At 39.6% G+C, this 14153-nt stretch overlaps 1 protein-coding gene across 3 annotated transcripts in view; it reads left to right on the forward strand.

Annotated features, from left to right (window-relative positions):
- SMC1B (structural maintenance of chromosomes 1B) overlaps positions 1-14153 on the forward strand; it is a 65297-nt gene that overhangs the window by 11006 nt on the left and 40138 nt on the right. For all 3 annotated transcript variants that reach the window (XM_030539650.1, XM_030539658.1, XM_030539655.1), the window contains exons 5-11: positions 327-585; positions 2320-2460; positions 6481-6563; positions 7843-8050; positions 8871-9056; positions 12065-12244; positions 13442-13588. In XM_030539650.1, coding sequence (XP_030395510.1) covers positions 327-585; positions 2320-2460; positions 6481-6563; positions 7843-8050; positions 8871-9056; positions 12065-12244; positions 13442-13588 — 1204 coding nt within the window. The remainder of the gene's footprint in view (positions 1-326; positions 586-2319; positions 2461-6480; positions 6564-7842; positions 8051-8870; positions 9057-12064; positions 12245-13441; positions 13589-14153) is intronic.

Consider the following 14153-nt stretch of genomic DNA (forward strand, 5'->3'; position numbering starts at 1 on the left):
AAGTCAGTGGGAGATTTCTAAAATAATAATCACTGTTACAGAATAAATATATAATGCTTAATTTTTCAGCCACTTTATTTGTCACTGTTCTCAGTAAAACATTTTACCTGTTCACTACAACATTGTAGGTGTGGTATAGCATTGTACTTCATGTTTAAACGACTATTTTCAGTTATCAAAATATGACTTTTGGACTGAAGCATCTCATACTTGGTCCCCACCTAAAATGTGATAGTTTTTTTTTTAATCAATCTTGTTCCAGGCTGCATTTCTTGTTTCCCTGAAACATAAAGTTGACAAAAATGCATCTTTTTTTCCCCCTAAAGAACCCTGGAAGCATCATTGAATCAGAAAAGGCCCCAATATATTAAAGCAAAGGAGAACACTTCTCACCAAATCAAGAAAGTAGATATGGCTAAGAAATCCTTAAAAGATAATGAGAAACACCTTGCTAAACAAGAGCAAAACATAAAAGAATTGGACACTGAGCTGACTGATGTTGAGAGAAGTTGGAGAGCATTTGAAAAGAAGGTTGAAGAGGAGATGTTACAGAGAAGAGCAGATGTTGAGTTGGAAGCAAGTCAAGTGAGTTGTGGAGGGGAAGTACTAGACTGAGTGAAATCCTGGCTCTGTTAAAGCTAATGGGAGTTTGCCATTGACTTCAGTGGGGCCATGATTTCACCCATTGTTTTCAAAGAGTGCTTACAAATCCAATTTGACTTAGACTAAATTGCAAGGAAAAGGAGCTATTTGTCCAGTAGGATGAGGCAAAATGGTGATCTTGCCTTTTATTTTTCATCTCTTACAGGTTTATCCTGGAAGCCAACAGACATAAAATCTATGTCAATTTGCACATAAAAATATGTGATACCTGTATTTCTTCTATATGGAGAAATAAATTGTAACGTCCCCCTCGGTTTATTTTTAGCTTACAGTGTGAACTGTTGGAGTTTGCTAAGTGGTCACAGTTAGCCCAGAATATGATTAGCAACACCATGATTGGGCCTCTCCTAGAAGGACAAAATGAGGCTCTACTGACAAGATTTTTCTTTAATGTTCTTGAGACTCCTTGGGCTGCAAGTAAAATAGCTCTGCCAACATGTGCCTGAGCTTAATATAGTTTTTTAACCAGCAAACAGCTGGAATGAATTAAACATTTTTTATTGCACTGATTAAATGATTTAAGGAGGACAGTTCAAGCCTCCCAGAAGTTCTAGAGAGAGAACAGTTTTGAGGAGTAAACTTAAGACAGAGGGGTTTCAAATTTAACCTTTTAAGATGGTTGGAGGTGGTGTATTACTTCTCTCTAATGTGTGAATCATATCCTTTCCAAAGCAATAATCAAAGCCTCTCTTCTAGGCAAGTGAGTGAAGTTCCAGTGCACAATAGTGAGAGGAGGAGTTAGGGGAGCCTAGTCAAGGCATGTGCAGCACCTGTCTGTTTTAAACCCAATCTCCATGGGGTTCCTTGTGACCTAGGTTTTTACTGGGAGCACAAACAGTACATGTGAGGATAGGTTAGTAACAATGGAGCAGCTCTTTTGCTGTCAAGGGGCTATGAGGTGGTGTGAGGAAGGAGATCTTTACCAAAACAACTTCCCAACTGCTACAGATAAGACCAGTTCACAGTTCTGATATAAAGCTCTTTCAGGAAGACATCCCTGCATAATTTTCCAGTTAGTTCACGTCGAGACAACTATTTCTGCAACCATTAGACCTAGAAACTTTTTTTCATTATTTTTTTTATTATGCATTAAATTCTGCATAACCTGATGGGTAAGTTTCCTTCCTATTATCCCTGTAGTTTGAGGTAACCCTGTAAAGTATGCCCCAGAGAAGTGAGTGGAGGAGTTCCAACTCCTCATTACTGTAGACATTTGTCAACCTTAGGCATAATTTAAAGGGTTGCCCCAAACCTAAACCCTTTTGTATACCTCTACAAATTTTCTCCTTGGAGGCTTCCCACATATCAAAATAACTGTTGTTTTTAAGAATAATTCCTTTACTTTTGGGCCACTCAGCATCTGGATGAAGTCTTGATCCTCTCCTTTTTTCAGAAATGTTTATGAAAGCTTTAGTTTGCCTAATTACTTATTTAAAACAAAAGTCTAAACTAGACTGTAGGCAAAAAAACAGGAGAATAAAGTTTGAAGTTGTATCTTTCATGGCATCTGATTGCCAATACTTGACTCCATAACGGGATAGTAATTTACAATCTGTAGTTTGGTAAGGTTGTTAATTTGCTAGTAAAGCACATAATGCAGTGAAAATTTCCCTTTATGTTTAAGGGCAGGAGTAATATTTGAATCTGTTTGTACAGCTGGATCGGTATAAAGAGCTGAAAGAACTAGCGAGAAAGAAAGTAGCTACATTGACCCAGCAACTAGAAAAACTGCAGTGGGAGCAAAAAGCAGATCTAGAAAGGATGACATTTGATGAGAGGAAGCAAAAAGAAATTGAGGTACTGAGATGGAATTTAATTTTATTGGGGAATAGAAACCCTGTCTCTCGTTGTCTGTCTAATACATGTTCTTCTCTGTCATTATAATTTTTTGTATAATTGTACTGAATACGTTCTTTACCGAAAAACACTTCAACAACCTTGATGCAATGCATGTGTTTGAGCTTCTCTTCTGACAGACCTACTGCCACATGTCTGGCTCTTTATCCTTCAAAAATTACTTTACATATCTCTTCTAGGATGTGGCTTAGTGAAAGCCTGCTTACAGTATAAACATCCAGATCTGCAATTATAAGGGTATGTCTGCACTACAAAATTAGGTCGATTTTTATAGAAGTTGATTTTTAGAAATCCATTTTATACAGTCAGTTGCATATGTCCCCTCTAAGTGCCTTCAGTCGGCGGAGTGTGTCCTCACTACTGTGGCTAGCATTGACTTATGGAGCGGTGCGCTGTGGATAGCTATCCCACAGTTCCCACAGTCTCCGCTGCCCATTGGAATTCTGGATTAAGCTCCCAGTGCCTGATGGGGCAAAAACATTGTCATGGGTGGTTTTGGGTACATGTCATCAGTCGCCCCTCCTTCCGTGAAAGCAATGGCAGACAATCATTTCATACCTTTTTTCAGTGCAGACGCCATACCGCGGCAAGCATGGAGCCCACTCAGCTCACTGTCACTGCTGCTGATGTGTCCTGAGTGCTGCTGTCAGCAGATGGTGCACAAGGACTGTTAAGTCATCACCCACTGCAACTCTGTTCTCCTGGTGCTATGAATCCACCTCGCAGGTCCTCTCGTCGTTCTGTATAAATATCTATTCTCATGGTATCCATCATCATCCACCACTTCCGCTGCAACTCTGCTGTCCTGCAGATGCCATACCACGGCAAGCATGGAGCCCACTCAGCTCGCCGCTGCTGTTGTGAGCATTGTAAACACCTTGCGCATTATCCTGCAGAAGCAGGCGAGGAGGTGACGACAGCGTGATCACAATAGCGATACATGGACACAGACTTCTCTCAAAGCATGGGCCCTGGCAATTCGGACATCATGGTGGTAATGGGACAGGTTCCTGCCATGGAACGCTGATCCTGGGCCCGGGAAACAAGCACAGACTGGTGGGATTGCATAGTGTTGTAGGTCTGGGATGATTCCCAGTGTCCAACTTTTGTATGCTTGAGGGCACTTTCATGGAACTTTGTGACTTGCTTTCCCCTGCCCTGGAGCGCAAGAATACCGAGATAAGACTAGCTCTCACAGTTGAGAAGCAAGTGGCGATAGCCCTGTGGAAGCTTGCAGTGCCAGACAGCTGCTGGTCATTCGGGAATCAATTTGGAGTGGGTAAATCTACTGTGTGTGGGGGGTCTGCCGTGATCCAAGTAGCCAGCGCTATCACTGAGCTACTGCTGTCAAGGGTAGTGACTCTGGGAAATGTGCAGGTCATAGTGGATGGCTTTGCTGCAATGGGATTCCCTAACTGGTGGGGCGATAGATGGAACGCATATCCATATCTTGGGACTGGACCACCTTGGCAGCCAGTAAGTAAACCGCAAGGGGTACTTTTCAGTGGTGCTGCAAGCAATGGTGGATCACAAGGGACCAACATCAATGTAGGATGGCCAGGAAAGGTGCATGATGCTCGCATCTTCAGGAACTCTGGTCTGCTTGAAAAGGTGCAGGAAGGAACTTACTTCCCAGACCAGAAAATTACCGTTCGGGATGTTGAAATGCCTAGAGTTATCCTTGGGGACCCAGCCTACCCCTTGCTTCCATGGCTCATTCAGCCATACACAGGCACCCTGGACAGTAGTAAGGAGCAGTTCAACTATAGTCTGAGCAAGTGCAGAATGATGGTAGAATGTGCATTTGGATGTTTAAAAGCTTGCTAGTGCAGTTTACTGACTAGGTTAGACCTCAGTGAAACCAGTATTCCCACTGTTATTGCTGCTTGCTGTGTGCCCCACAAAATCTGTGAGAGTAAAGGGGAGACATTTATGGGGTGGGAGGTTAAGGCAAATCATCTGGTGGCTGATTACGTGCAGCCAGACATCAGGGCAATTAGAGCATAGATGGCCATCCTGTGCATCAGAGAAGCTTTGAAAACCAGTTTCACAACTGGCTAGGCTACGGTGTGACAGTTCTGTTTTTCTCCTTGATGAAAACCCGCCCCCTTGGTTGACTCTGCTTCCCTGTAAACCAACAGACCTCCCCCCTTTAACCACTGCTTTCAGAGGCAATAAAGTCATTGTTTCCAAATCATGCATTCTTTATTAATTCAACACAAAAATAGCCTGGGAGGGGTGGGTCAGGAGGGAAGCATCAAGTGGGGAGGTGGATGAGGGGAGGAGGGAAGGATAAAGCCACACTACAGTTCAAAACTTATTGAATGCATGGCTAGTATCCAGGAAGATCCCTGTCAGCCAAATACAAACAGCTCAGCGTGAACAGGCCTCCCCTAATCGCGTGGCTAACAGTGAGGATGATTTCTTTTCAGCCAAAGGCAAACAGCCCGGCAGGAACGGGCACCTCTGAATGTCCCCTTAAACAAATTTCCCATATTTCAACCAGGTGACCATGAATGATATCACTCTCCTGAGGCTAACACAGAGATAAAGAACAGATGTTGCTTGAATGCCACCAAGGCCCGGGCCCATTTGCTGCAATGTTTTGTTCTGCAATGATTCCAGACTACTTGCTACTGGCTTGGCATGGTAAAGCATCCTACCATGGAGGATGGAATAAGGCTGCCCTCCCCAGAAACATTCTGCAAAGGCTTTTAGAGTATCTCCAGGAGAGCTCTATGAAGATGTCCCTGGAGGTTTTCTGCTCCATCCTCAGACATGTTAACAGACTTTTCCAGTACTTATACTGGCCATGAATGCATCCCAAGTCTTCGGGGCAAATTTAATCATTAAACACGATTGCTTTTAAACCTTGTATTTTATTTACAAAGGTACACTCACCAGAGGTGCCTTCTCCAGCTGCATGGTCCAGGAGCCCACCTTGGGAGGGTATTGACTCCAAGGTGATGAACAGTTCCTGGCTGCCGGGGAGAAGGGATTCCCTGCTTGCCTGCTGTGCGCTATCCTCAACCTTCTCCTCATCTTCCTTATCCACAAAATCCTCATCTTTGTTATGTGAGACTCCCTCCTTGCAGGTGTCCACAGATAGTGGTGGGGTAGTAGTAGCCCCCTCGCCCCCCCGAATTGCATGCAGCTCATCATAGAAGCAGCATGTATGGGCTCTGACCTGGAGCGACCGTTTGCTTGCTTTGTTTTTTGATAGGCTTGCCTGAGCTCCTTAATTTTCATGCGGCACTGGCTGTGTGTCCCTGTTGTAGCCTCTGTCCATCATGCCCTTGGAGATTTTGGCATATATATTGGCATTTCATCTTTTGGAATGGAGTTCTGCCTGCAGTCAGATCCAAAACCTCCCATTTGGTCCATGCTGAAGCTCTTTTGCAATTCTGGGACTGCATGGTCACCTGTGCTGATCAGCTCGCCAAGCTGGCCAAACAGTTTGGACAGTGAAATAAGACTAGTAATTTCATTTGCTGGTTCATATTCACTAGTGTAATGCTGTGATGTTGGTTTTCAGATTCTGCAGAGGGACACTTGATTTTAAAATTTGAAGTATTTATAAAACAAGTCTATTATCAGATTTTATAAAGCCTTTACATTTGTTTTAAATCGTAAACTTTGGTATTTAACTAAATGTTAAAAAGGTATTACCAAGTAGTATTTATGGACGTGTCAAGATCCATTCACATAAAAGAATCTCTCTACTAATTGGCTTGAAAACAATAGTGTAGTTTTAGTATATATAGTATATTCACAGGGAATTATCTATACACTAAATATGCAAAGTCATATGCTGTGACTTGATTTCAATGGATATTTCATGGTGAAGGTTAATTACATAGCTAAATATCAGTGCCTCACTCTGAAAATTTAGTGGTATTAGCAAATTGGCTTTAGAATTTATTAAATTTTGTAAATTGCATCCTATTTATGGTTGTTTAGGAAAATATAAAGCAAGTTGTGGAACAGATAGAAGACCACAAAAAACGAATTGAGAAGTTGGAGGAGTATACCAAGTCATGCATGTATGTTTGTTTTTTAAATAAAATAAATTGCAGTTCAGACACTGTGCATATTGTAAAAAAATTTGTTGAAAACCTGCCTTTCCTAAGGTGTATTTTTAAATGTAAGGGTAGTATTTGTCTTGCACTAAATCCTTTTATTTGTCCTTAGTTGTAATTTTTCAATAATTTTGGGTGTTGAAATTGGAATTGGAGGGGAGAGTCATCCAAGACAGATTCTACTGTCCTCCCAGACGTTACTTCACGTTTGTTTGTTTTTTGTGATTATGAGGGAGAGGAAACAAGTATATGAGGATTGTATCTTTCATTATGGACTTGATTGTGGATTTACCACAAGGCTTGAATAGGAGGGCAGAAAGCAGCTTAGTAGTTTTGCTGCCCTGGAAGCAGAATAGAGGCCAGATTGTGAATTAGTCACCGTTTGTTTCCTGGTCCATATCTTCCTCCTGCTCCTATTTTGAGTATGCAGAGTAACTGCACCACCCTTTTTCCTGTCACACATTACTTCCCCCTTCACACTGGTTCAGCAGTGCTGGCTTGTACATGGATGGATCAGAGGTCTGCCATGGAGGGGGAGCTACAGCCCAGTGGAGGGATGTTGTGACCCACAATGCGCAGGTGAGCAGGGGAGTACCTTATGCCCTGTTCATGTGTGTAAAGTGGGATGTGATTTTGTCATAGACTTTTCAGATTATTTTTGCAAAACTGTACATTGTATTGATTCACGGTCACGTTATGCCCTCTATGTGTATTTGTATCTGAGAGCAGATTTTGGACTCAATTTAGAAGCATTTAAAATATATTACTGCTTCCAACCATGAGAGTTGTGTGGCTAAATCCCTATGTAACTTGCTGAAAAAAACCTGTGAGTAACCAAGAAAATAGGTTGTTTTTTTTTAATTTGAAAAACATGCTTATAAAGAAACTAAATACTTTTTGGCTTTCGACTTCTATAACATAGTGGTCACTTATGCCAAGTGTCTTGTCTTGTTAGAACAGCTGAACAAATATTCTGTTAACCACTTAATTTTAGCAAAAGATGACATTGTGTAGCTTTCAAATCTTCTAAATGGCAGCAGTTCAACTTGTTTGTTAGTAAAGTCTGTTATCTCATAATTTGACTTTCACGGATCAAAATCTTATTTCCATATAAAGATTTTGAGTTCAGCCCAGAGGCTCACACCCGTGGAATAAAATCACTCTACTCATAAAATTAATGTAAAGTTAAGACAATATAATTGGGATACATTTTCCTCACATCTTCCCTTATTTTGGTTTAAAGTGAATTGTTAGCAGAGAAAAAACAACAGGAGAAAGTCCTAACTGATGAAATGGAGAATTCAAGGGTACAGATAGCCCAAGTAAATGAAGAACTAAACAAAATAGTTGGTGAGCTGCAGAATGCTAGAATTGACTACCATGAAGGAAGACGCCAGCAAATGAGAGCAGAGATGCTGGAGAGTCTCAAAAGACTTTATCCTGATTCTGTGGTAATTGGATTGATTTATTTGCATTTTTGTGGTTATAATTAGATTTGAGATTTGCCTTTGCAGTTGTTGTATATATGGCAGCATGGGGTTTTCTGTGACCATCTTGAATATATTTTAACTTTCAATCTATTTATGTATTCTAGGGACACTTGTAAATGGGAATGACAATGCAAATTTTGTACTACAAAAGAACAGTATGTTTGTTAAATTCAATCTTTGTGAATTTAGAGAATTAAGTGATTGAACTAACACCAACCTTGAGATTATGAAAGTGGTTTTTTTCGTGCAATTGATAAGCATGCTATTCATTCATGAATTTATTTTTACAAATTTCAAATGGGAGTATCAATGTAAAGATTAGAATGATTAAAATTAAGAGCAGCACTGGCATTTCTTGGCTGAACTAGAGTTTTATAGTGTGGTAGGATGGCAGAACTGCAGAGCATTTTACTCTAAGGTTGTGCTACTGTATATGTATGTGTATATTAATAGAAGTGGAAATGCAATTTTTTTTAACTGTGAAGAACTTCAGTTTCAGATTATCCATTATGGTAAATGGTTAAACAGTACGTGTACTTCACTGATTAGTAAAAATAATTGATAATATTTAGGCTTGTGTATAACATTTGGTATACATGGGTTGTATTCTTATTTTAGAGGATATAGTAACATTCAGAGCTGTTATTCAAGATCCAGATTGCTTAAGCTTCTCTCATTTTTGCTACCAGAAAGCTATACTTTGGCCTGAAATGTATATGGATTTATTAATTGCTTCCTCACCTGTGAAAGGTTTATCATTTCTCAATTTTGTTATCTTAAGTTTGGAAGACTGCTTGACTTGTGTCATCCTATCCATAAAAAATATCAGCTGGCTGTTACTAAAGTCTTCGGCAAGTACATGAGTGCCATTGTTGTGGCTACTGAAAAAATAGCAAGGGATTGCATTCGATTTCTAAAAGAGGAAAGAGCTGAGCCTGAAACATTTCTTGCTTTGGATTACCTTGATGTAAGTTTTTTTTCTTTTCATCAGCAAATTAGTTTAGTTTTAAGATTGCTTAAGGTAGAATTTAAGTTCTAAAAGGATATATAAATTATAAGTATTTAAGCGTAAATAAAACTATTGTAGAGACATTATGTCTCAAAAGGTTCTTGACTGCTATAAAAGCTCAAACCCTTCCCCTTTCTGCACTGTGTAGTTAAGACCTTTTATTGCAACTCTATCCCTTGGTTGCTCCTCCTCATGTAACTGGTTTTACTGTCTTCAGTGTATATGCTTTTATAAATTAGTTCCTTAAGCCATATAGTGAAACAGATCTGTCCCTAAACTTGTAGCATTTCAGAGAAAACTACTGTAGAGGCCTGCAATTCAGACTTGTGCCCCAGGCCATCCATAGTTTAGTGTTCTGTCCCAATATGAAATTTTGTTTGTGTTGTAGTTTGGCTCCTGAAAGAGCTGAGATACAAAGGTCTGCTATATCTTGAGAAAACTTTTCTTTTTGTATTTATTATTAACATTTAAACATAAATTCAGCCTATTGGAAACCGATTTATTCTATAGATAGAATACTTCTGAAAATACTGTTTTCATAGATAAAATTTTGATATGTTTCAGACTAACAAAAAAAACCTTGTTTTATAATCAAATTGGAATCAGCTATTCATTAATGGTGCATTGTAAAATGCACAGGACTCAGGGTGTGTTTTTAATGGGTAACTAAATTCCAGCTTGAGCTGTTGTGGAACAACAGCTGCATGACTTCATGCTACTTAGCCTTAGCTGCCTCCTATCCTTTTGTAAAGTAAATTCACATATCTCACTGAGGTCATCAGTACTGTTTTTTTGAGCCAAATTTTAAAAATTACTTCAACCCAACATCTAATTTTGAGAGCCCTACTGCTTTGCCTCTCCTCTTACTCAAAAAATTAGGCCACTCTTCTAATCAGGATTTTGTGCCCCCTGCAGTAACTAGTGCCATAGATGCCAGTATTTCTTTAATATCATAAAAGAATTCGGCCACAGCCAGATAATAGGCAAGTGCTCTCCAAAACTATCTGAAAACCTTTTAGGCTGTCAAAGCAATCTTCTAAGTCTTTGGCTGAGGTACCCCAGATAGACTTTGCTGTGACCTCTTTTAAAATGTAACCCTCACAAATTCAAAGGCAGGGGGTCTTTGCCTGGACTAGCAAGAAAAAAGGATAGTGGCTCTTTTAAGGACTTTCCCCTCAGGGATTGAGGTGGAGGCATCATCTGAGCAGGTGGGTGGGCTGGTAGGGATCAGGTAAGCTATTGGCCCCTGTGCACTTGGGTGAGTCCCTTGTCACATCAGGATTATCAGCTCCTACCCTGGGGATTAGTGTAGGACTGGGTTTTTGGTCTGCCGTGGGCATTGCATTAGTTACCCCTTTTGTGTTAGGGAAAGAATTTTTCTCTTGCTGCCACGTTGGCCGGGGCAGTGTGGTTTCTTCCACCTTTGCCACAGCACCTCAGGCATCTGATGGGGTCGGGGAGGAGATAAGGTTCAAGTTGTTGGCCTTTTAAGAGATGGAAGTCCATTTCCTGATATTCCAAAATTGGAAGTGGACTTAAAGGAAAGTATCCCCTAAGGAGGGGAATGGGCTTCCTACATGAGTGGAGGGCAGTGGGTTTCCAGCAACGTTCTGGGGACCAGCTATGTAGGAGTCGGGGACTGAAACAGCTCTCCACCATGTGAAAATAATAAAGGTAAGGGAATCATAACCAGGAGTCATTGCTTGATAGTTCCCAGGTGAGGTAAGTTAATAAAACTTGAGCCTAATTAAACCACATCCCCTGTGGTTGGTCTTCCCATGTGTCCAGGACAATAATGTCTCTTCTATGGAGACTTTAAAGGATCTTTGTGTCAGGAAACTGCAGTCTGGCTTCACCTATTTTTCTTGAAGTGGTCATTGAAGCAATCCTGCCTCTGCAAGCATGGGAGAATCACTCAGCAGTGGAAACAGTACGATTCCTTTGCATAGGAAAGAGAGAGAGATGGGAGGCTGCACAAGTGGATGCATGCCAGGGGAGTGTTTTGTGGCAAACAGTGGAGCTCTGTTAAGCATATCCTTCCACTATAAGGAGACATGGTATTGCAGGAAGGGCTGTTGCAGCCTTCAGGTCTCTCAGTGGCATGACAAACTGGACTGGGGATGATTAATGTCACACTGGTAGCTGTGGGTGCTCAGCATATCTGAAAATCATACCATACTTATTTAGATGTCTGTGTGTGATTTTTTTTTTTTGATGCCCAAGTTTTGGCACCCAAGTTTGTGTGTTGATTCTTACATGAGAGGATGCTAGTGATTGATTGCAGTATGTTAAATTGTTTCCATCAGTAATTGAGGTTTTAATTGAAATAAAATCACTGTAATAGAACTATGACAGAATCATTGTTCCCATGTTAAAATTGAAAACTTGTTATTTTGCCTTTTAAAATTTGATATAGGCAATCACTATTCTAGGCACTGATTCAGGAAAGCAATTGCACCTCTACCCTGATATAGCACTGTCCTTGGGAGCCAAAAAATCTTACTGTGTTATAAGTGAAACTGTGTTATATCGAACTTGCTTTGATCTACTCCCCCCCCTCCCACCCCGGAGCGCTGCTTTACCATGTTATATCTGAATTTGTGTTATATCAGGTGGCATTATATCGGGGTAGAGGTGTTCGTGTTTTGCTCAATAGAGATGGATTTAAGCACATGCTTAAGTGCTGTCCTGATTATGAATGTTTTCTTGAATCAAAGTCCTAATGTTTTTACATAAATCCTAGCAACTTTGATTGTGGGCAGATTTTTAATATTACTTTACTGCATGATTTGTCCATTTTTTATTTACTTCAATAAATGTAAATTTTGTTTTGTCAGAAGGCACAAGTATGACTGAAAATATGGATGTTTATTGTTAATTTTATTCATGCAGTATACTATCCCACCGAAGTACTTGTATCACATTATTTCAGCTACTTCTCCAGAAGATTGTTTTTTGCTTTTTAGATTAAGCCCATCAATGAAAAATTAAGGGAGATAAAAGGATCTAAAATGATGATTGATGTTGTACAGACTCCATTTACGCCCCTGAAAAAAGTGATACAGTTTGTATGTGGGAATGGTCTGGTCTGTGAAACTGTTAAAGAAGCAAGACAGATAGCATTTGATGGACCAGTGAGGTTGAAAGTAAGAAACTGAATTTTGTTTCATATGTTTTTTTTCATCAGATGGATTCCAATGATATGTTTAATACCATTTGAAATAACTTGTTCTATAAATATCCTACAAAATATGACTTAACTGAAAACTGTCGTTGTATTGCTCTCGCCAGTTTACACAGAAAGAAACTTAATCCCCTAAAGTTTCACATAACCCATCTCTTTCCAGTGTGGAATTTTTCTGGAAAGCTCAGAGGGAAAAAGTTAGAAAAGGAGTTTTAAATTATGGTGCTGAAATATTTCCCTGCAGCTGACTCTTTTTTGCAAATGATCCTTTCTTTCCTTTTGCTTGTTACATTTAAAATGTTTGGCTGAGAAACATAAAATCTGTTTTATTGGCTTTCCTGCAGAGAAGTGCTTTCATATGTTCTTGTGGGTTTCCTGTGTGGGAGGTGCAGGCAAAAGTTTGCACTATGGTTGAAAATCTCCCTACTTCATTCTGCAGTGCCTCTCCGCTGATGATTAAACACTACGATGGTACATGGTGGTAGCTCCCTGTCATGTACCTTCTGAAGACCCGTTAAAAGTCTACAGAATGGGCGCCCTGCTTTGATAGTCCATGTTAAATCTTTTGAAACAACACTTTCTTCCAGTGGACCTTCTATACCAGTCTGATTTAAATTTTTGTTGCTCGTTCAAAAACAAGAATAATCCTAAACAAAAAAATCTTTAAGTAGTTTTGAGTTGAAAAATGAAGATTGAAAGTATATTTCACTTGTTATCAAGCTGACACCCAAAAATAAGTATACTTTTTTTTTTAAACAAAATTTTTACACTTTTTAAAGACCCAACCTTCGGAATATCTGGAAATGAATAGTTAAGGGTTCCAACTGTGTAAATATAAAATATATAAAAATCCCATTTCCAGTTCATGGGATTAATTTCCAATAGGCTATAATACTAATTTATATTAAAAGATTACTCACTGCAAAGTAACACTACTTGTGTCAGTTACATACTTCTGTAGCTTGCTCAGTATACCTCTGTGTAAGCAAGGGTTTTGGGACATGATCCAGCTAAGTATGGAGGTTACTTATATATAGTTACATGCACTTGTTTGCTAAGATCTTGGTCCATTAGCTGCTAGAGTATTGCAGATGCACAGTTCCTAACCCAACTTTGTCGTATTGCTCATTAAAGAAAATAAAATATCTTTAATTTTCAGACAGTCTCTCTTGATGGAACTTTATTTTTGAAATCTGGAGTTATCTCTGGAGGGTCAAGTGACTTGAAATTTAAAGCTAGATATTGGGATGAAAAAGAGATGAAAGAAATGAAAGAAAGAAGGGATAGCTTGGTTAATGAACTAAAGGTAAGTCCATTAAATAGACAATTCTATCTTAACACTAAAGGCAAAATGGAATAGAAATCATGAATGGGAAGACAGTCCGAGGAACTGTTCAGTTTTTGTCAACTTTTAATTTCAAGTTAATTTATTTTATTCCTGATTTATTTTATCAATGCAGGATGGGGTGGCAGAACTAGTAGTGGCTTGTTGGTCAGAAGTACTGCCTGTCTGATACCTTTGTTCCCAGAGGTAATGCAGTGTGACTGCATGCATTTGGGCCATTCATTTATCTGTAATCCACACTAGCAGCGTAGTTTTGTGTCATGTGAGCGCGAAAGTTGCAGCGCTGTAAAGCACCAGTGTAGCCATGGCTGAAGAAGCTACTCTCTGTGTGGATTACATAGATGGAGAACTGCCTAACTGTTAAGAGCTAGTTTTGCTATAGGAAGTGTTGTGGTATCATTGGAGCACTTCATGTCTTTCATCAGAGAAGCTGTTTGAGGCATTGCTATAGTCAAGTGACTAGTGAGAATAAAATTATTAACATGCAACAGAGAACAATCTTTCATGAATTGTGACTGTAAAACTT

Source organism: Gopherus evgoodei, chromosome 1, assembly GCF_007399415.2.
Source record: "Gopherus evgoodei ecotype Sinaloan lineage chromosome 1, rGopEvg1_v1.p, whole genome shotgun sequence".
NCBI classification, from domain to species: Eukaryota; Metazoa; Chordata; order Testudines; family Testudinidae; genus Gopherus; species Gopherus evgoodei.